The sequence below is a fragment of the Orbilia oligospora genome (assembly GCF_000225545.1).
Source record: "Orbilia oligospora ATCC 24927 unplaced genomic scaffold scaffold00004, whole genome shotgun sequence".
Lineage (NCBI taxonomy): Eukaryota > Fungi > Ascomycota > Orbiliomycetes > Orbiliales > Orbiliaceae > Orbilia > Orbilia oligospora.
Genome location: NW_011645561.1, coordinates 180,766 through 202,990, shown reverse-complemented (window position 1 = coordinate 202,990; position 22,225 = coordinate 180,766). Strand labels below are relative to the sequence as shown.

General features: G+C 44.5%; 9 protein-coding genes across 9 annotated transcripts; 3 read left to right on the top strand and 6 right to left on the bottom strand.

Moving 5' to 3' along the window:
* Positions 1 to 174: 174 nt before the first annotated feature.
* Positions 175 to 1,179, bottom strand: AOL_s00004g59 (uncharacterized protein; the record flags this gene model as incomplete). Its single annotated transcript, XM_011118709.1, has 2 exons — positions 175 to 684; positions 763 to 1,179. 2 exons carry the CDS (start codon positions 1,177 to 1,179, stop codon positions 175 to 177), a joined length of 927 nt encoding a protein of 308 aa, XP_011117011.1.
* A 1,859-nt stretch (positions 1,180 to 3,038) lies between these two features.
* AOL_s00004g58 (uncharacterized protein) lies at positions 3,039 to 5,147 on the bottom strand (the record flags this gene model as incomplete). The annotated part of the gene is made up of 4 exons (XM_011118708.1): positions 3,039 to 3,488; positions 3,557 to 4,343; positions 4,429 to 5,059; positions 5,129 to 5,147. 4 exons carry the CDS (start codon positions 5,145 to 5,147, stop codon positions 3,039 to 3,041), a joined length of 1,887 nt encoding a protein of 628 aa, XP_011117010.1.
* A 1,158-nt stretch (positions 5,148 to 6,305) lies between these two features.
* AOL_s00004g57 (uncharacterized protein) lies at positions 6,306 to 9,158 on the bottom strand (the record flags this gene model as incomplete). The annotated part of the gene is made up of 4 exons (XM_011118707.1): positions 6,306 to 6,899; positions 6,976 to 7,665; positions 7,719 to 8,541; positions 8,632 to 9,158. The coding sequence occupies 4 exons, from the start codon at positions 9,156 to 9,158 to the stop codon at positions 6,306 to 6,308; spliced, it is 2,634 nt and encodes an 877-aa protein (XP_011117009.1).
* Positions 9,159 to 10,672: 1,514 nt separating this feature from the next.
* On the top strand, positions 10,673 to 10,984 carry AOL_s00004g56 (uncharacterized protein; the record flags this gene model as incomplete). The annotated part of the gene is made up of 1 exon (XM_011118706.1): positions 10,673 to 10,984. One exon carries the CDS (start codon positions 10,673 to 10,675, stop codon positions 10,982 to 10,984), a length of 312 nt encoding a protein of 103 aa, XP_011117008.1.
* Positions 10,985 to 11,023: 39 nt separating this feature from the next.
* On the top strand, positions 11,024 to 12,331 carry AOL_s00004g55 (uncharacterized protein; the record flags this gene model as incomplete). Its single annotated transcript, XM_011118705.1, has 1 exon — positions 11,024 to 12,331. One exon carries the CDS (start codon positions 11,024 to 11,026, stop codon positions 12,329 to 12,331), a length of 1,308 nt encoding a protein of 435 aa, XP_011117007.1.
* A 1,434-nt stretch (positions 12,332 to 13,765) lies between these two features.
* On the bottom strand, positions 13,766 to 15,485 carry AOL_s00004g54 (uncharacterized protein; the record flags this gene model as incomplete). Its single annotated transcript, XM_011118704.1, has 2 exons — positions 13,766 to 15,059; positions 15,187 to 15,485. 2 exons carry the CDS (start codon positions 15,483 to 15,485, stop codon positions 13,766 to 13,768), a joined length of 1,593 nt encoding a protein of 530 aa, XP_011117006.1.
* A 519-nt stretch (positions 15,486 to 16,004) lies between these two features.
* AOL_s00004g53 (uncharacterized protein) lies at positions 16,005 to 17,204 on the bottom strand (the record flags this gene model as incomplete). Its single annotated transcript, XM_011118703.1, has 1 exon — positions 16,005 to 17,204. One exon carries the CDS (start codon positions 17,202 to 17,204, stop codon positions 16,005 to 16,007), a length of 1,200 nt encoding a protein of 399 aa, XP_011117005.1.
* A 520-nt stretch (positions 17,205 to 17,724) lies between these two features.
* Positions 17,725 to 19,304, bottom strand: AOL_s00004g52 (uncharacterized protein; the record flags this gene model as incomplete). Its single annotated transcript, XM_011118702.1, has 4 exons — positions 17,725 to 18,296; positions 18,365 to 18,740; positions 18,815 to 19,075; positions 19,143 to 19,304. 4 exons carry the CDS (start codon positions 19,302 to 19,304, stop codon positions 17,725 to 17,727), a joined length of 1,371 nt encoding a protein of 456 aa, XP_011117004.1.
* A 2,405-nt stretch (positions 19,305 to 21,709) lies between these two features.
* Positions 21,710 to 22,012, top strand: AOL_s00004g51 (uncharacterized protein; the record flags this gene model as incomplete). Its single annotated transcript, XM_011118701.1, has 1 exon — positions 21,710 to 22,012. One exon carries the CDS (start codon positions 21,710 to 21,712, stop codon positions 22,010 to 22,012), a length of 303 nt encoding a protein of 100 aa, XP_011117003.1.
* Between the last annotated feature and the right edge of the window lie 213 nt (positions 22,013 to 22,225).

Here is a 22,225-nt window from a genome sequence, read left to right as displayed (position 1 = left end):
AGTACCATACCTATCCCATTTTAAGTTATCTCATATCCCAAATTTGCAAACTTGATTACAGGACCGCGATTATTGAACCATCCCTATATTCCCCAACCCAGACGCAGAAATAGTTTAACGCAGCTTTAAGTAGTTCTAGAAGCTGCTCATATTAGCTGTATAAGGCATAATCAACTAGCTTCCCCTTCGTGGCACCTCCAGCCGAATTTCCGCAATGATCGTGAAGATTCTAATCCTGTTCCGAAGGCCAATTGGTAGCCGATCATCATTATAACGGCCTGGCATTCTTAAAGCCCGTACCAAGGCACCCCAGTCGTTCGCAAGGCTGAAATTCTTAACCTGCCGTGCATCAATATCCCACAGCCAGGGCACAGCCTCGCCGTTGAGCAACCTGTCTCTCCAGAACCTAGGGGTGAGCACTATCGATTTACGCACTTTTGAGGAGCACATGCGCAGAGATTGCACCGAATGGATATCCAAATTGTCGCGGAGCCCGTCGTAAACCGTTACTGGCAAGTTTTCAAATTTTGAATGGCCAAAGGTATAGTTTTTTTCTCCCGTGTAGGACTCCGTGATGCCGAACTCCGGGGCGGCTGGCTGTTCGAAGAGAGGTCTAAGTAATGATAATATCGTTGCAGTCCAGCCGGTAGAATCAAGTATGAAGACTGGGTCTGCAGATAACCACTAATTTTTGTGAAAAAAATAATCAAAATGGGATATGGATAGGGAGGCTTTAACAAAATTTTGATACTGGGGAAATACCTCTTTGCCTAACTCAGGTAGCCATGCCGCAGACCATTGACTTCTCGCACCGTGGTACAAATTTGGCCATTCGATGTTTACCAGAATATTTGATTGTCTTCTTTTCGCTTCCCTGAGAGCGTCATAGAGCTGTTGAATGTTGGTAGGTACTCTCAAGTCCCTAGAATACTCGGAATCTAGGTAGGGCTTCCGCCAGTTCATCACTCGAGCGACAATAGCGAGACATGCGCTATGAACTGGTACCCTAAAAGCAGCGCCAACTGCAGGTGCGTGGATATCAGGGCCTTTAAAAACAAAGTAGATGCCACTCGTCATAGATCGCGGGAATTTGATTTTATTTCGTTCCTGCCATTCTGCAAGGATTGAAACTCCTATTTCTTGGGATGGTAGGAAGTCGTAGCTGATCGGTCTGTGCATGTGTTTAATGCGTTTTATTAGATTTAATTAGTATTAAAGATCCAAAATGGATAAATTCGATGCAGCAGCTTCATATCAGACGTACATGACATCGGGTAGCTTTGTGACCACTTGAAAGTGCCCTAACCACTGCATCATATGCATATCATATCGGAGTCAGATATTCTTTATACCGCATACCCGTATATATAGATAGGCGGATTATTCTGAGATTCTAGTGAGTTCTTACCGTAGTTTGGTGCACGTTCAAAACTGCACTGCTGTAGACAAACGGGTGGACTATTCTACCATACTCGGTGCTCGAATACGGCCCTAGATCTGTGATATATAAGCGGAAAGGCTCGCCGCCGATAGGAAGCCCACAAAAGGGACAGTAAAGAAAATTATTATTGTTTATACTGCTAGCCATTCTTCTCTGATTGGGGCTGCAGAAAAAAGACAACAGGTTTGGCGAAATATAAAAGACTCCAGCTCTGAAGCGTTGAGTTCCGTCTAGGTCGACGGCGGTGTAGTATAGATGCTAGGCAACTTTCGAATATTGGGGAGCTAGCTACCTAGTTCAGAGAACTATAATAATGAACCCCTATCCATACCTAAATAGTTTATAGGTCAATATGAATATATATTTCTTGACTAAGTGACCGGCCGTAAATCCTGAAGATGAGGGTTGATCCATTTTAAAGGAATGCAGATATGAATACAGAAGTCAATCAGCATATGCCAAACAGACCTTTGAGATCTAGACCGATCAACTGGCTACACAGCCATATAACAATAAATATCTAGGTAGATATGGACTTGATACAAGATTAAAAGCAAAAGGACTTGTTCTCTTTAAATTTACTCAGTGATATGTAGCGCTTCTAGATGAATAAGACCGGTATCAGTCGTCTACGTTTGTTCATGAAGGTATGACATTGTGAGAATACAGATATAGATATTATAGTACACTTACTAGCTTACAGTACTTGGCCAATACATCGTAGAGCCTAGGTGAGAAGTGAACATATGTATCCAAATGTTAACATATGTTACGTTAATTACGCAGCTGCGCAGTGAAGTTTATATACGTATATTAATTAATAATTAACACAAATTGGCCAATTGCCAACTGGAAGTTAGACTAACGCAAAAACGGGATTTGATTCCTATAGGGATTTCCTTAATATTAATAAGACGTAATTACGGCATCTATTTTATATAACTACCCGCTCCTCCAGCCCCTAGTTGATGGTGGTCCAAATCTAGGGCTACCTGGGTTGTGGTATATTATGCCAGTGACCGAATTGATTGCAATATTAATATTGATACAACCCTAAACATTTAAGCATCTCCCATAATGAACCCGATTGTTTTAACACTAATTATACAACATTTGACAGCAGCCCGAAGATGGACAGCCCGCGATCTGCTATGACACTAACGTTCATCAAACCTCTCCCAGATATACCTATTTCCCCACATCTACACTATGTTCATTTTTCGAGACTTGTAATCTAAATCAACCGATATAGTTAAAGCACGCCAGAAAGGCAGTCCGCAAGTTTATTTCAAATTATGCATGTCGATGTCGGCGTGAAATTTACCTATTAACTTAATTAATTACGATACACATATGCACATCTGAGGATCGCGTTTTCACTACATCCGTTCTATATGCACTGTTACCACTGAAGTTCTTGCGAGGGATAAATAGATATGCTAGTACCGTTTATGAATGATATTATGAAGATATAGATACACGTTATGCAGGAAACTTATTTCTGTCCCTGAAAAGTATTCGTACAAGAAATTCTAATGATTATTTCGTTACCCAGCTCATGCAAGGGACATGCAAATGGATATCTGTGGCAGATATCTTACAACTTGACTCTGCCAGCCTTTATCTCGCTCCAATCGTTATTAGTAAACAATTGATACTTCCCATCTTTCAACCACCAAACCCCACCAGCCTGCCCAGCAGTCTTCTCAGGATCAACACCTTGTTTTCTCAGTCCTCCCTTGACAACCTTGTTATTTCCTGTCCTCTCAACTTCCCCAATGACTCTGATAAACAGAGGTAATGCGTATCTTGGCAGACTCTTCTGGAGGTATGTGAGTAACTCGTCGAAGGTTGCTTGATCTTCTTTCACTTCTGGGTGTAAAACTACACAGGCAACGCCGGCGTTTCCATCAAGGTTGGGAAGTGGGACGCCGAAGACGGCGGAATCAAGAACAACTTTTCTTGGGTGGGAGTTGATGGCATTGGAGACTTCCATCGTGGATACATTCTCTGATTTCCAGCGGTAGGTGTCACCAATCCTGTCGTTCTGTAGAGACATGGGTGTTAGGCACAAGTTGCAATGTGTGAAGAGAGGATAGTTAGGAGGGAACTTACAAAATAGATAAGGCCATCATTAGTAACGGTCAGAACATCACCGGTTCTAAACCAAACATCTCCCTTCTTGAAAACATCTCTGAGCAATTTGCTCATGCTGGCCTTTTCATTCTTATAATACCCTTTGTAGCTCGCAGAAATATCATTCTCATCGAGTTTAAAAATCATCTCTCCTCTCTCACCATTAGGCACCTTCTTGCAGAAGCCAGTGGCTGGGTCCCTCCAGATTTCCTCGGTCTCATAATCAATATCCACAATTGCTGTCTTGCTGCCTTGCATCAGGTTCACCAGTGCACCTGCAACGCCTACGGCACCAATACCCCAGTCACCAGTATTCATATTCCAGGTAGCACTCATACCCTCAGTCGCGGCATAGAACTCTCCAATAGTCTGGATCCCAAATCTGTCCCGGAATTCCTTCCATACGTCGCCTCTAAGTCCGTTTCCGAACGCTTTGGTGACATTGTGGTTCCTGTCATCGGGGCTTGGGGGTGCAGTAAGAAGGTATCGACAGGTTTCTCCAACATATTGGAGAACCGTTGATCCACTGGCGCGAACTTCGGGCCAGAATGTTCGGTTTGAGAATTTCTCGCCGATGCAGGAGGTTGCACCGACTTGAAGGCAAGCCATGATGTTGAAGAGGGCGGCTGAGGAATGGTAAATTGGCATAGCGGTGTAGTATCTGTCCTTGCCCGGGTTAAGTTTGAGCCAGAGAGCGACAAATTTGGAGGCACCGGTGTTCTTCCACCAAGTTACAATAGCTGGTTTTGGTAAGCCAGTAGTTCCACTACAGCATTAAGACTCGTATTAGTGCTCATCTTATATATGTATATACGTCTAGGGAATTTAAGTTGTATGTGGAGAATACGAACCTTGTATATACGAGAGCAGCCATATCTGCTAATTTCGCACCACTCAAAAGCTCATCCTCCGGTCTATCCATTCTCCAATTGGCCACTGTATTCTCCAAAGCCTCATCAAAGATGACGACGTTGACCTCTGGCAGAGCCTCATTGATTTGCTTTTTAACCCCAACCGTCTCCTCAACCCTGTGTCCCACAATCGCAAGTTTCGCAGTGCTGACCTTCACCACGTGCACCAAAGCGTCTCCCGTCAAATTATAGTTATAAAACGCAGGGATACCACCAACAGCCCACAATCCCATCCAGATGAATATCATCTCCGGACAATTCATGAAATCGATGGCAATGATATCCCCTTTTTTAACCCCACACTCATCTCTAAACCAGTTTCCATGACGGATTACAGCTTCGTATCCCTGTTTATAGGAATATTCTTTTCCCTGAAACCATAGCCAAGTTCTCTCTGGGAATTTTTGTGCATGTTCCTCAAGGACGTAAAATGGGTGTAGACGATCTCGTTTCTCGCGAATAGCACATTGGATACGGCAGAAGGCGAGGGAGGATATAAGGTGTAAATCGGTCAAAAGATGGTACTTGGCATCCAGATATCCGGCAATGGCGGGAACGGTAAGAGCGATAGCTATAAGCCATTCATTAGCAACCTAACAATAGAAATACAAATATTCATATTCAAGAATATAGAAAATACCTGCAGCTGCGGCGGCCATTGTGTTGAGTCCTTTGTTGGAGTTTTTCAAGCGTTTTCGTCTTTGGCGTTTATGCGAGGGGTGAATGTAATGCTGGCCAGAAATGGTATGACCAGGCTCCTTGTGACCGGGACGGGATTCGATTCGCGAAACTTTAAAACTATCAGCGAAGGAGGTGCGTCTCTTTTAAAACGTGGGTGAAGATCGGAATGGTTATATCTTGTTCTTGAGATTCTGGACTACAAGCTATAGCTACAACAGAGCTACATAAGGAGGAGAAGAAAGGGAAAGGGAGTACAAAGGAAAAAGGGAAACAAAAGTAGCAGGTGGCCGGTTAGTAAAATAAGGAAACTCAGTGGCTCACCCGAGACCATTTGGGTCTTGGAGACGAGCTAAAGGCATTTCCCCAGCTTTCCTGGCCTGCAATCTGGGGGCCTTTCCGGATTCCGTCCTTAAGATGCATTGCGCCGACCCCGACTTTACCTTCCCCCGCCTTTCACTCAAAGCCACGGCAGTGCGTCTTTTTTTCATGGTCAATTAATTCTGACCGAGTTCGGCAATTGTTACAATCCAAAGGTCTTAAATCTTCAACTGCCATGCCTGAATTGGGGGGTTGCCCCACAGAAACCATCTTTAGAGAGGTCGTCTAGACGGTTGTTTTGGTTGGCGAGGCCTCGGTTCGGCTGAAAACGGGGGGGTGTCTTGTTTTTGGCATCTGAATGATATCACTTCATCCACGTACAATGCGTGTGCACTGTACCACGTGGGGACGAGCTGTTCATTGGATCAAAGCTATTTGGACCCAGTTCCCGGCTTGTTGGATTTAAAGTTAAAATGCCCTTTGTAAGCTTTGTGTCACTAACTATCACCAACAAGTAGGCGGTCGGGGAAGCTGGATTGTACTATTATGGGCATTTGGGTTCCTCAAATTCTCGGATATGGCGTCTTCTCAAGCTGTGAAACTGCAACCACCATAATATTCGAAGTCTGGATTTCCTGGTTCGGATTTGGCTAGAATCTTAATTCCAATACTTATATATATCAGTAGACATGCGCACGCCATTATAATATAAATTTGTCATCCATGAATCCGCGCGATATCCGCAAATGCAAATGTCGTGACCCGATGTTGGAAATGGATTCGTGCTTTGAGTTTAATTATAATTAGGCACTTGGAAGTTAACCTACAAAGGCAGCAAGGACGTTTCCGACTGTACCCATCCAAGTCCTATTAATGCTGATATCTTGCTTTTCGCTGTCCCGCTTGTCGCCTGGATGATATATCTTCTTTTTCTTCATCCGCTCTATATCTTTTCTCGCCCAAAACTCGTCAATGGGGAATCTATATTTTACGCCAGCCGCCTCAGGGTCAAGTTTCATGTCCTCCCCGAAAACCTGCTCGCTCTCGAACGGATGCATAGAATCCATGAATAGCCACTCGTCGTCATCGGGAAGTTTAGGGATGGGCATATCTTGAGGCTGGGTTTCTTCTTTTTCTTCTTCCATGCCCTTTTGCCCTGCCTCTTTCCACCAGTCTCCTTTCATGTATAAGTGCTTTGCCACATGGCCTTTCAAATCACGTTCAGCCAGTTTTCCACGTTTGAACATTTCGACCCCAAACCACCTCCACGCCTTCAATTTCACTCTATCATATTTCACAGCCAGCTCCCATGCGGTTCGCCCATCTTGATCTTCAATATCGACATCAACGCCGCAGCCAACTAGAACCATAAGCATCGTCGCAGAACGGTCCGAGTGCAGCACAATGCAAAACTGTCCACCCATGCGGGTCAATAGCATCGATGTCCGCGCCATTTGCTACCAAATACTCAAAATTTTCCTTCCAGACCTCATGTTTCTTTTGGAACTGCGAAACCCTCGAGTTTGATGATTTTCTTGGCGTGTTATATTTGACAGAACGGCGGATGTTGTTATGAAGGATCGTACGGCCGTAGTCAGTTCGAAGGTTTGGATCGCCGGGTATCTTAGATTCAATAAGGCGACGCATAGAAGCTATATAGCCCGCTCTAGCTGTCGCGTAAAAAGCAGGGTATGCTGATGTTACAGAGGCCGGTATCTTCCCCAGCGGTACCGATTTTGGGACATGTTTCTCCGGCAGAACATCCCTTGCCGCACCATTCTGTAATAAAAAGTCAATAACCACAGGGTTATCATGCCCATATGTACAAGCTGAAACCAACGGCGAGTTTCCAGCGATATCTGCGTCGTCAATTGAGGTCAGACCTGATACAGATGAGTACACAGTCTTCAGCACCTTCTGTGTTGAGCTTGGATCGAGGTTTACATATTGAGTCGTCACCGCGGAATGCATGACAGTTGCTTTGCCGCGGAAAAGATCGGCTCGTGTGTTGATTAGAAGAGAAAATATCTTGAGACAGGTATTGATTTGGTAGGATTTTACGTTGAGGTTGAAGAGTAAATTGAAAAGGGTGCTTCCGCGGTGGTCTTCGGCTTCCGGGTCTGCGCCTAGGTCCAAAAGATATTTACAGGCATCGTAGCGGCGGCACCGAACTGCTTCCTACTTCCGATTAGTCTGGAGTTTTTACGGAATATGTATAAAATGCATCTTACCGCTAACAGTGTTCGCCCACTTGTTTCATGCACAGCATTTAGTAAAAAGGCATTTGCACCCAAAGTATTTCTCAACTTTTCGAATTCTCCTCGCCTTAGGTATTTCAATGCCGGTTCATCGGATTTAAAGATAGCAGGAGTAGTGAATTGTATTCCAAAGCCATCCACCCGCTTTATGAACGCAAATGTCGCAGCTTGATTGTATAACCATGGAGCCGGCGTGAACATCATCTTGTATCGACTAGCAGATCTATCTTTCGAAACTATTATGCTTGAGTTGGCTTCATCTCGTTGATGGTGGGTTGAGAATACCGATATCCGACCAAATGGCGTTTCCCAGGACCAATCTTTTGTTTTCGTGTTATAGACTTCTTGTGGGTTCTGGTCTGTAGCAGAGTAGGCCGGAGGAGGGTCCCTAATGGCCCCCGAAACATCGGCGTAGGCATTCTTAGTCGAAAAGTCACGGTTGAGTGTCTTTTGCATAATCTGCCTCGCCAATGGATCCACAGCATGTATAATTTCTGAGCCCCCAATCGTCGTTAGGGACCCTGAGGATTCAATCCGATCCAGAAGTTGAAGTAATAGCTTTTTTGTTTCTTGCTCTCTCTCTTTATGAGTATCTTCCAACTGCTGCAGTCGTACTTCTATTGCATTAGATGTCCTTTGACTATGGCTTTCCAAATTCTTCAGCGTGTCAGAGTTACTCCTAACAATAGCTTCAATCTCTACTGTATGCGACTCAATTGTCGTTGCAACAGCGTGAGTATCTTTCAAAGCTTGCTTTTGGTATTCTGCGAGTGTTAAAACCTTCAACGAAGTTTTACTATTCCAATTTCACAAAAAGGATGGTCTGTTAGCACAGCTGGAAGACCTCTAAAACCAACGTAATCCAAACTCACTAAGTAAAGCGTACGAGTGTACCGTGTCCAACGCCAACCCCAAGTGCTGTATTGTCCTATCGATAATTTCTAGTAGTTCCTTCGTCTCTTTTTCTCGAAACGGCCAGCCAATTTTTCTAAGTTTTAAGCGGAGTTTGCTTTTTGTATCATCGATATCCAGACTTTTTGGTGTGGGTTTTAAAGCCCGGTCCATAGCAGCACCTTCACTATCTTCTTCCTTCACATCGATCTTTGACACCGGTTCCACCACATCCTTCATAAACGGCCGAACCAGCTTCTCAATCCTTTCAAAGTTCCCTTTACAGTTATTGACACACATCTCGATCACTTCCTTCTCGTGCGAACTAACAGAAGGATCACTCAAGACCGGCGAAAGGTCCGTGAGCATATGCGACAATATATCAGTATTCGTCCGAATCTGAAGAAGTGTTTCAGACGACGTTTTGATAGACGTCGAGAATTGGTGGAGCGACTTGGTGAGGCCTGCAGCCATCCCGATAATGCCTAGCACCCCTGTGGCGATTGAGAAGGGGTCTGCCATCGTGAAGTGTTATCGCGTGCTGTTATGGGTTGAGTAGGAGGCGGTGAAGGTCATGATCTAGATTTGAAAAGAATTTTAAGGATTAATGTTTGAGGTGAGATTTGAGGAGGGGATTGTCGAAAGCGTCATAGCTTCATGGTGTCTCGAGATGCTCTGATCCCTGTAGGACTTGGCGGGCTAGCCCGATATAGTGAATCAACACGGGTGCTTTGTTGCATTTTCGTAGCTGCTCTGCGAATTTATGAAAGCTCAAGAATCAGGTCATCACTGAATTATACAACTCCCTATGTTCCCTGCTTTTAAGACTTCTCTTACAAGATAAGGCTAGAAAGTGATTTTTTTTTTTCAAAAAAAATAAAAAAATATTGGCCTCGGTATGATTCGAACATACTTCTCTCCCACTGAATGGTACAGGGAGCTCACCCCATCGAAACCCACAACCCCTGTTGGCTAGACAGAGGCGCACCGTGGACCATACCCGGAAGCAGGTCACACACGATACGGGGACGCGGAGTCTGTACTCAATAACCTGCGAGTGTTCTACCGATTGAACTACAAGACCTTGTTACGTATTTATAGTTGGTGCAGATCAGACGCTATATAAGTGTCAATTTAAATTGTGTGTTGAGGAAGATTATATTCGAGCTACAAAGAGTAGCTAGTAGCACAGTCTTGTAACTAAGCTGTGCTAAAGTTGGCACTAGTCCCAGGCCCTTCTTCTTTTATGAGTGATTGGGGCTATACTAAGTGTCCAAAAGCTAAGATGAAGAGCATCTCTGGAATGTCACATAACTATACTAAACCAATAAAGATAGTTTAGTATAGTCACAACTAAACCGAGAGCACTACAACCTCCACCAGCCGCGTTCATATTCATTTTTGACATCTCCTCTTCATGTAACTTTCATACACAAATAATATATACTATACGAATGTATCAACATCGTAATCCGTGAGCAACAACCGTGCATGCAACGTACAACGAACCGACATGCAGGAGCCAGGAGTCTATTAGCGGGCCTCGAGGCTAACGAGATCAATGCTTCTAGCACTCAGAGTTCGGGTCTATCGATATATCAGCCACAGAAAATAAAGTGCACCCTGATTTCAAATATCATCTCACATACCAGGACCAGTCATGGCGCCAGCCTCCTCGAATCTCCAAAATACAGCAAGGACCCTGACTATTTGCGTTGTGCGTCGTCACGCCGATCTAGCCCTAAACAATCAATTAACAGAGCGTGCTGAGAATGCAATGTCACGCCTGGACGCCCAAGACAGTCGATATCAAAAATTTCAGTCAATAATAACCCTCATCCAGAGGTCATGTGATTTAAAATGGAAATAAGACTCTTTCAAGGAGCAATCCGCAATTGGATTCGTCTCCATGCACTAAACAAACCTTCATCGATCGAACCCGGCCATCGATATCCTCTTCGATCTTCAGCTTCGATTCTGACGTCGAGAAACTATATACATTTTATATCACAAACCTCTTCCTTCCTACATCCACAATGAATATTAACGGCAAATCAAGCCGTATTACTCTCTCTGTTAGAGATATTCCTCTTCGGAAGCATGACAAAGAGAATCCTCGGGATTTCTCTCAAAGAACACCCAGCGGAACTGTCATAAAGGGCACCCACGATGATCCGTTCCTTCCACCGCTTCCCTATCCGATCCAAACCTATAGAACATGTGTTATGAAAGATTATGAAAAGGTTATCTTTGGAATGACCTGGGCCCCGGATGGTCAAAATGGATTGGATTCTATGAAACGGTACTCCCTTTATTTCTCTCGATATCACGTTGAAATTGGCGTTTAATTGAAAAATCTAATTTCTTTTTTTTTTCCATCCATAAGCATGAACATTCCGTCACCAACAAAATCGACCCCCATGAGGGCAATCTTCTCTGATATTACTTGCGCCTCTCTCATTCGTGAATCAGCTTTCATCAAACATTTCACGGGCCCAATCGATCCGGGTTCTCCTTCCGTTGCCCAAGGAAATGATCTATACATCCCAACTACATATGGTTGGTTCAAGTACAACCAAACTTCTATTTTGCCTTATCAGATCGACAAGGATTATCCGGCCGACTACTTCTATTTCACTCCAGAACTCAAGAGATGTCAAGATAATCAATCATACGAAGATCTTGAAAACTCTTTGCTTCCTCTGCCCATCGTGGTAATTGGAGTCTGTTTACTCCCCATCGTTCTGCCAACGGATCACAACGCTGTCTATACGCAGCAATTTCTCATTGTTGAGGATCCTTTCCCACTTAGCGGCTCTTTGTCGGAGGATATTGACCTTGTTATTGACATCGAAGGATTTGCGACTGGTGCTTTCTGGCCACACCCCTGGGGTTCCCTGCCAGTTGTTGAGAAGGGAAGACATCGAGTTCATCTCAACAGCCGAGGAATGGTCGAAGCAATTGCCATCAGCGTTATGAAGGCATACAACGAAGAGACTCACATTGGAACAGTTGGAACTGCAGTTTGGTTTGGCAGAGGCAGTGTTTTCAACCATGGAACGACTGTCGAGGTCAACTTTCAGGACCAGCAGTATCATATGCTCAACACGAAAGACGATATCCTCCAAATGGTTGCCTTGACCTTTGGGTTGGAGAAAGTTGCAGCAATGTTCACGGAGATGGGTGTTGTCCTCACCGGCGTTAATATGGCTATACCCTCGCAAGAAGTCATTAAGATTGTCACAAAGCTTGGAGCACGGAAAATAATCCCAGCAAAGAACGGGTGGAGCTGGTTGGCAGTTATCGAGTTTCTGAGAAAATTGCGATACACTATTGAAACGGAATTCTTGGATGTATCGAAATGGGGACAGTTGGCAGAGGTCATTGCATTTGCTACTCTTGGAGAGAAGAAGTTGAATAAGGACATGGTTTACAATGCTGTAGAGGTTTGGCATCGTTGTCGATTGGCAGAGAAAAAAGGAATGAAGTGGGCCAACCATGGGCAAGATTCAGGAAAACAGTTGTTGAAGGACCTAGAGGAAATTCCTAGATGGGAGGAGAGCAAGAAGTCAGTCCATGAGGTCCATGAAGCCGATTGGAGACTTAGGGGCTGGCCGACATTTATTGAGATTGGGAAGATGAGAAAGAGGTTGGACGAAGCTGTTCCGAGAATCTGCGAAAACACTGCTTTCTGATCCGAGCGGTGAATCTACGACTATAGCAGACATCTATTCGGTTTAGTTACAACAATAGGAGGATTAATACGCGGTATGTATCTAATACTCAGGGATCAGAGGTACTACGGGATCCAAAATTAGTTCTTCTTTTCATGCAAATGGCATGGAAAATTTTTCATTTTCTTATTGATAACGGTTCCTTGTCCTTCATCGATTCCTTTCTCTTATACCCCCCTCCAATTAACACACAATTCCCTGATCCTCCACTATCCCTGGTTTTCTCATTCTTCTTTTTCTCCCCCTTTAAACAATTTGGACACAGCTTTGTTTCAACATCAGCTGCCGATATCAAAAGTTGCCTCTCAAACGCCGCCTGTAACCCATCATCTGCAAAGACGATGGGATACTGCCGTGAAATCTGTTTATTAGCATTCCCACCCCATTCTTCTAGTATATTAACCTCAAAATCAGATACTTGTTTTAATGGAGGCAATTCCAACAAAGGCTTAATCTCAACTTTTAAGTCGGGGTATAGGGGCAGTTGTAAATGCAGTGGATATATAGGATTGGGAGTAACGAAGCCACCGCCAACAGCACTCGTACCCTTCGTAGGGATCCGAGACGCAAGAACAGTAGGAGTAAAGTAGGTATCCGCAAGCTCTAAAATATCGAATTTGATGGAGTGGTGAAGGCAAGGTGTGTGAATACTGGAGATTATTTTGAGGGGTATCATGTTTTTCTATACTGCAACTCCCTAACTCTAAATTCCTAGCTAATTTCGTTCAGTTTATTATAAGTTGGGGTCAGTTCAGCTATGAGTTAAGATTGATAGGCGTCGGCGATCGATTCATAGGACCCGGTATATCGATGCAACTAAAAAATTCTTGATGGATAATTTGTAGTGATTCCTACATTCCCTTGTTCCTTTCTAATAAAATATTAAATTTTGGAATTTATAGTTCTAAAATTACGCTCGGTGGAGAATAGATCTATAGCGCACAACTTTGCAACTTAAAACAATTATAATTACTACGAGTAGCTAGTACGAGACGTTTCAATATATTTTATTCCATTGCTTCATAGAAGTACTAACATCCCAATCTCGATTACTTATACACTTACCTTCGAATTCGAACCTGCTGATACATTCTTGCTGGTCGCAGATTCGAAGGAAGTGCGTTTCAGTATTCAAGAGCGGTGGGCGAATACTGTTTCAGCACTCAAAACACCCACCTTGAGATCAAAAATCATATAACATGCAGTCGTAAGAAGGAATAAACCCTCCCTAAACAAGAGAGAGAAAACCTGGCCGTAAAAAAAAAATGATTTAAACGCGTGAGGATACATAGAGCAGAATGAAAGGTATGAAATCCCAGCATCAGTACACCCATGCTTAGAAGAAACAGAAAGAAAAAAATGTAGGCAAAAAAGGCGGGGACGAATAAACATCATCTAACCAGGATAATTGGCTGGATTGAAGATATCTTCCTCAGGGGTTGCCTCGTTGTTATAGTGTGGATCATGTTCAGCTTCAGCAATCTCCAACTGTCGCATGAGAGAGTGGAAAGGTTCTTCATAACGAATGGAAAGGAAAGGTGGCCCCCTCATATTCTCCCAGCCAGCATCATGAACCCTGGTGATCGGCGTATTCTCATCGTGTTCAATTCCCTTAACATCGAACGTCCCAACGCGAGCGAGTTCATCGCAGGCAGCTTCGATCGTTTCATAATTGCTGTATTGGATGGTGTAAGGAATATCCTGCGTGGCCATAATAGCTAGCTCCTTTGCTTTCCCATTTTTCTGAGCTTCAACCCACTTCAATCGAGCTGGCCATCCGATGGCTTCGAATTCCTTGAAGAACTTCTTCAAAACGCGAGACCAAAGTTCTTGGAACTCGGGACGGTTGACGCCGCTATTTTGACGAACGGCTTCTAATAGCCCGAGCGCAACAGTATGAGTGAGATGGATGGTGATTCCCTTGACTTTGCGCATGATTCCCCTCAACTCTGTCATAGCTTTCAACTCACGGAAAAGCGTGATGACAGCGATAAGGTCCCCGAGGGGTTCATTCCGCAAGCAAGAGCCACTATCCCAGTACCAATGCTTGCTGACATTAAAGGCACTGTTTTCACTGAAGTAGACACCACATCCGAAGTGTATTTTCTGTGGGGAGTCTTTGGCTCCAGTTGTCTTGGTGCTCTCTTCTGGTGGAGTGTAGTATTGCGATGAGACCCAGACTTGGAGCGATCCCTCTTGAAGAAACAATCCGATGGGACTCTCGTGGAGCATAGGGATGGGCCTGGTACCACCAGCATAAGTAATACCAGCAGCGAAGTCACGAGGTGCGAAGACGGCCATGACGTTTTCTTGAACTCCTTTGTTCCATGGAAATAATTCCTTGACGACAAGAGCTTGGATCCAATGAGTTTTTTTGGCGTCATGTGGGAGGCAGAAGGGAATCATCGTAATGCCGATTGCTTGCATACTCCCTTCTTGGTTGATATTGAAAAGCTGGTTCTTGGTGAACTTCTCAAGAACATAGAGAGGGGAATCTTTGTTGAACCTGACGATTGAGCGAGCATCGTAATCGAGAATTCCCCGCTCAGTGGGGATACTACGACGAGTGGACTTGCCAGTTGGAGCGAAGTACTCTTGGTAGAAAGACTCTTTGATGAGCGAGATATTGAGATCTTCACAGAAGATGGCAAGGAATGGCTTTGGATTGCCAGGGATAGCAACCATCAGCCTAGGGAGAAAATACTAACATTAGTATACATGTCTTTTTTGGTGACCGCCTCGGTGCGTCTGGCTTCGAGACTAATGCATGTCCAACGACACCGAAAAAGAGCAATGCAAGAGAAATGTCTACTTACGGTTCTTGGTCTGCCAAAATGTTCGAAGAGGACTTAGGAGGAGCGAACAAAGAACCAAGCTCAAGATTCAAGTCACTATCATTCATAACATATGGGATTCCCTGCATAACTCGAGCACCAATTTCCGATACCCCAAGGTAAGGACGTGAATGCTTTGAGCAAGATTTGCCCTCACAGCTCTCACACTCCGGGTCTTTATCAGGCATTGGAATTGGACCTAATCGTGGTTGGAGTGGGTACCGCATGGGCTCGGATATGCACCTACGGAATTCAAGCTGGTCCTTTATTTCTTGAGCCATAGCTGCGAATAGAAAGGAAGCAAAAGAGAAAGATTAGGAGAATATTGTTTGAGAGAAGGGATAGTGAAAGGGTTTCAGGGCAGCTACCAATGTGGAGAAGGAGCACTATCAGCTGCTAGCTTGCAGGTCAATGGATGGGATATGGTAGATTGGTGATGGTAGATGAAAAGAGGTTGGTGATGGAGAAGGCAGGAAGGAGCTTCGAGATGGTCTTCAGCCTCAGGAGGTCCTCTTCAAGGTAGCTGGAGCCAATTGGTCTTAGGAACGGTTCTTCCGCTGGAATTGTCGTCCCAGACTACTACGAACGGAGCAGGGCGTGTTGGCTCTGTTGCATCGTTATGGCGCCGAGGGAAGGGCTCGACAACCTCGTCTTCTTTAATTTTATAAGGGAACCGCTTTCAGAAAATATAAAGTACCTACTTTGGTGCATAGGGTATTGGTATGATACATACTACGACACATGGTTTGGTTTGACGAGTTATATACAGTATCACAAAAGCACTTGGGAGGAAGATATCATTATATCGAGAAGGTCATGGTAGAGACAAGTGCAAGGAAGAAGAGTCCAGCCCCAGTGAGCACCGGTTGAAGAGTCTGTGAGCTCCCAGACATTTTCCACTGAGGGAGAGCATCCGCAGATTCGTTATATCCTGTGATTGGCTTGCTGGCACTGACATTGAGTACCCCTCGAAAAGTGACCTCGAAGTCGCCGCTGGCGTTCCAGTATGAGTCCCTCGTAAAGCTCGACCTCCCCTTTATAAACGGCTCCCAGCCAGCGGGTGGGTCGTTGAAGATAATACCGCCGCTCGAATAGCAGGGCCACTCTGGTTGTGCACCGCCAACTAAATTTTGGAACCTCCCATTCGATAAGCTGAAGTTGACGGTATCCGTTCCCACTCCGGTGACATTTGCACTCATATCCGACACATTCGGTTGGAGCCAGACAGTCAAGAGTGCACCACTAGCTGTCTCATTCCGGCCTCTGGGGTAGAATACCGCGCTATCGTATTGAGAGTTCTCGAATTGATAGCCAATCGTGCAGACATCCTCTAGTGGGACCCAATTATTGGTCGCAGACGCTCCATAGTCGCTTAGGGGCGTGTATACGAAGTCCGTACTGAAGTTCACACTTGTGATATTCCCCGTCGAGTTTCGAACTGGGGTGATGTCAGTTATCCAAGATATCTTTCGGCTTGTCGCATGACTTTTGACCGTGCCGTTAGGATATGTGATCTGAAGATCAGGATACCCCAAGCTTGCAAGGCGGAAAACTTCTCGAAGTGGTGCAATATTTCCAGAGTATCCTCGATCCCAAGGTGCAAAGGCCCGAAGTTCCCAGAAGAGAAAATCGAGAATCCCGTTTGCAGTGGTTGCTCCAATATTCATAACCGCATCATAGGTAAACGTATGATACCGGTTGTCTGCGCTGATGCAGTTGGAGGGTTGCGTCGTCTCAGACGAACTTTCCGTGAGACGGTACTTAAAAGTGAGTTTGCCGTCATAATACCCAGAGAATGTCGGGCCGTCATAAATTTCTTTTTGCTGGTTCGCCCGACTATCGAGGCATTTGGTGGTGTCGCTACTGCCACCACCGCCACCGCCAGAAGTATCCCCACCATCCCCTCCGCCGCCTCCATCACTACCACCACCTCCTCGGCGGGCGTCAACAATCGGCGTGAGAAATAGCAGTGTTAGTGGAGCAAATCTTGCCACCCGCATATTTGCAGATTTTAGCGAATAATCCCCCAAATGAAAACTAACCCAGATTTAAGCAAAAAGCGAAAAGCCAAATGCGGTCGCGTGCGCGGAGTCCTAATGTTGGCAAAGCCGTCCGCAACGGCAACGTCGCATCATGCGACTGGTCATGATATGGAAGGGGGAAGCCGAAGACATATTGTGATCGGCCGTTGGTTGTTCATAACGTTAAGCTATTAAGCCCAGTTGTATGGAAATTTAAGGGGCCCGATGTGCGTTTGAGGGTTCAAGTATCTATATTAACTAGCAGCAATATCATCACGCGATCACGCGGGAAACCCTAGTTGTTCCTAAGCGCATATACCATTCGTGCAGGGAGCAGCGGGATCCCAAATATTCGAAATTTGACTAGCACAAATATTGAAACATCTATGCTAGCTAGCGTACTCCCTGAATTATTCATTTAGCTATGTTACAAGACTGATCAATCCTAGCTAGAATTGGACACCGTGGTCGACTATGTAAGTTTGTACAGGTCGGATTCTCATCGTCTAGCGATCCATGATTGTGCGTGGTATGCATTCTTCGTCAATGCTCTCGGTGAGTAGCCATAAGCCGCTTCCCTATTCCTTACTTTCTTATCTGGGAACGTAAGAGAACCGCAACTCTCCGGCCCGTCCACGAATTGAAATCCCATGTCTTCCGTCACAGTCAAGATTTCATCAAGTGTAAGTTGAACCCAAGGCCCGGTCCCATATAACAAAGGACCAAAATTGATCCAATAACCACCTGGTGCAAGTAAAGACGAGATGGTCTCGAAGTAACTCATTAGGTTCCTTGCAGTGTCGATAAAGAAGTGTGTAATGATAACATCAAACTTATCCTTAGAATCTTTGAAAACAGTTGTAAAATCGCCTTCGACCAAGATAACATTTGAGTTGTTCATGGTCATTGAAGGGAATGAAAGTTGATAAAACATGTCATCCTGAGTAACATGATGCGACCAGCCATCCACGAAGGGATAAACTTGAAAGGCATCTCTTTTGCCTTGGGTTCCAATGAACCGGTACATGATATTCATGTATGCCGACACCTCATTGTTTGTGACTTCGAATCCTAGGATAACAGTTAGCTATAGTCAGCGAGCACTGTAGTAATATGCAGAGAATGGAAATTGGAACTACCCCCGAGCGCGGCCACCTCATAACCCAATCTACCCAACCCAGAGCCCGGTAATAAAACTTTATACCTCGAGCTCTGTCGGTCAGGAAATAAACTTTTTATCGAATCCAAAATGCAAGGGAATGCACCATCCCTCTCGTTAACACCATCATCGGTCCAGTCGCGACCGATGTGCTTTAGAGATTGAGAAACACTCATTTTATCGGCTACGATTCCAGCTTTCTCAGCATCCGCGATGTGTTTCCGTAATTCCTCCCGTCCGATCTCGTAGTAACTGAGTGCTTCATTCACAACGTCTTCGCAAAGAAAGTGGTTCTGTCGTAAGAGGCTTTCAGCCCTGTCGAACTTTTTGCTGTATGATACCGTTCGGTCTAATAGCTGCAACGAGGGAGCACAAAGATTAGTATTCATTTTCATCACCGAACAGTTATACAGGCTCAGTTGTCTCCTACCCGCTTATGCTTCGAAGATACGTGGTTGTATAATTGTCGCCATCGATTCACATCAGGAACGTTCCTCTCAAAGTACCGACTATACGAGAACAAAGCATCCAGCAGCTTCTTTCGCGGGTGTTGATCTCCCCATTTTCCGTGGGCACGGGATAGTTCTTTAAGGAGTCGTCTTTTTTCATCCTTCGCTCGTGGGGTGTTCGTGGAATTCAGTTCGTCTACTTGTACTGTTAAATATGTCTGTTGAATCTTGAAAATTTGATCCTATCAAGGTGTTAGTTATACCATTGAAGGGCCAAATTTACAAAACAAAGCTATCATTGATCCTTACAAAGCTTCCACCCCCCTCCAGACTATAATCTTCGTTACCATGTTCTTCGTGGTCCTTGACATCGGATTGTGCAGGTACCTCCGACTCCAAGGAAGCCAGGATGATATTAAAGTTGAGAACCCATAGAAGAAAGAAACAGCGAAGTTTTGAAGTCCAAGTCATTGTCACTGAATCATAAAGAGGATGAGTACACCAAGTAAGAGTAGGAAAGGCAGATCCAAAGCTTTGAAGAGGGAATTTCTGCACCTCTGCTTAGCCTCGCCTGCCCCAGCCCTAGTTTCGCTGAATATTCGATAGTGCATATTTCTCCCATTACCTGTGCAATATCTTGAATCACGACTCCTCCACCTCCATTAGGTTGCATCGCTTCATATCAGAATCAATAACGTAAAGCACGAATAGACACTAATAACAGAATTAATGCAGCCAAGATGCTTGGAATTAGCTCATGATGGGGATTTGTCAAGCTTCCTCTCGTCTTTGGATGTGGTCTGACGGGTATCCCTAGCTCAACAGTTCCGAAGCGCTGCCGGAGAAATCCGATCCGCTGCCCAGAGCCAGTCTCGAAAGCACTTCGAAAAATAATTTTAGCAGAAGCTAGCTAGGCGGAGGAGCTCGCCATGATGTCGACGAGCGAATACGGTGACCGTACGTTACCTTTCTCCGCAGCTCCGTAGAATCATGCAATGCCTCTTTCGAATTTTAATTCTGCTAGCAGGGTTGTTCATCAGCTTCTCGCTAAAGGTCTTTAGACCGCGGCATCGTCAATTGCAACTGCAATCGAGGACAGTCCGACCCCCACGCATGCCAATTTTCACTCATGAATTCTAATTTCTGATAGTTCTACTTGTCACATTTTATCTCGACGGCTGATAGTACATATTATTGCTGCATGTCATGTCGGCGAAATAAATTCCAAATGTGTGAGGATCCGAAGTCAAGCTTGTCTCAAGCTCGGGAGCTAGCATAATTATAAGCACGGTTTATTAAAAAAATATCAGATGCAGTTTCAAAATCTTGGCAGCGCTTCGGAACTGTGCTGGGACAGAGTATTCGAATTAAATGCTGCAGCAAGGTCTTAAGGAGCAAACAGCCAAGCTGGCATGATATGGATGCCTTGATATCCATATATTAGCCGGGTGAATAAATGCTAATAATAACGATGCTTACAGACTGCAACCCATAGTTCGTCAGTGGGCCCTCGCTGATTAAAAATCAACATTTCATGACCGGATAGTCCTTCAAGTCTACAACGTTTAACGACAGCAGCTACTGCTTGTATTTTTTGTCGTCTTAAGTTTATTAATAGTATTTAAATTGCTGCTGTATTGTATCAAATGACCAGCTTACACATTGCCAATATTACAATTGTCTGAAGAAAACAACGAGAATAGAAAGAAAACCTGTGTCTCGTCGAAAGCCGGAATTCCTACACCCGCAAACTCGGTAGAGGAGCTTACAAAATCTCGGCGTGGGTGTCTTGATAGAAAAGTATGTAATAGAAACCTCCAATTAACCTCAGTATATGCGCAGCATATAAAACGAATGCCGTCCTTGTTCGCTTGGCAGCTGTTGCAGGTTTGGGCCTCCGCGCATATGCATATATGCTACATTTCTTCTGAAAAATTTAAAGCCCAATAACCCTCTAACACAATGATTATGGTTCAGGAACCTGTATCACAAGGTATGAAGCACTAGCTAGACTAGGTAAATATGGAGGAGGAGGAGGAGGGGTAAACGTGAGGAGATCCGGAGAAAAGGATGGGGGTGTCGCGCGCGTTCACAATTTCTGAGATTTTGCCAAGGTAATACTGCATGGTCCGAAGTGCTATCTCTCGGCTACGATAACTGGGACCTATATAAGCCTATATTATTTGAACAAAAAAGTATAACAGGAGCTTTGCGAAAGACAATGGGTTCAATAGGGTGTATTATTGGTCTACATGGTAGAAGTACAAACTACGGTTCCTCCGCTTTTCTTATCCATATCCAAAATGGCATATCTATGCAATATTTCGCCTGATGTTCGATATTCCCGCAGGTTAACGTTGACAAATTGATAAACATAAGTCGAAGTGAATGGCCATGCATATGCATCACAATTGCAAGAGGCTGGGCCTAAACCTTCCTTCGAATATTTTAGCGCTTTGAATATATGATAAACCAAGTGCCAAGTTGTATTATCTTCAGAAGTCCTACCGTTAGAGCTCTCATATGATCATGTGTAAGGCATGACTGGCTTCATCTTGGCGGTAATATTATGCAATCTGACTTTGTATTCGGATATTCGTGCTTTGCAAAGGTATATTTCAACCGCTTCCATAGAATGGTTGAAAAGACGAGAACAAGTATCAAAATTCTATTTAAGGGGCGCTGTTTTCCTTTCTGGTGTTTCTTTTCTATATACTCATCCGACAAATTTTCAGAGCGCAATTAATTAAAGCTTTATTAATTTGACCTCAGGATCTATCGTCATCATCGATTTCAAATACCAACTCTTTGCTGAAATTTAAGCAACTTATAAACATTACATATTTGACTTGGAATAATATTTACATCCTTTTACAATGAAGATCTTCCACGTTCTCCTTGCTACCATTATCGCCGGCGTCATCGCTGCCCCTTCCCCTCGGATCTCGAAGAGGACAAATCTCCTTGCCAGACACGAATGCGAAGAGACGCCTACCAACTGTGACTCTCACACTGATCCAGAGAATCCAGAAGAAGAATGTCTTTTCTGCTGCGCTGATGCTGTTGCGCCCTTGGGAGCGGATTGTCACCTTGACGGTGTTGTCTCTTGCGATACGCAAAACGACGGACCCGGTCTTGTATGGCACTGTGATGATCCTCACAGACGCATGCGCAGTTAAACGGGTTCCCTGTGTGAGTCATGAAATGTGGACTCGGTCCTCGAGTGTATGTAAGAGACCTTTCGCCCTTTACCCCGAACTATAGCGCTATGATATAGCTATTGCGCTAACGCTGTAACTATCTGAGATTTACTCGGTCTACAGTACGACAAAATATCCCTAGATACGGCACCGTGGTTTTGAGGAACTAACACGTGCGCAAATTTAAGAAAA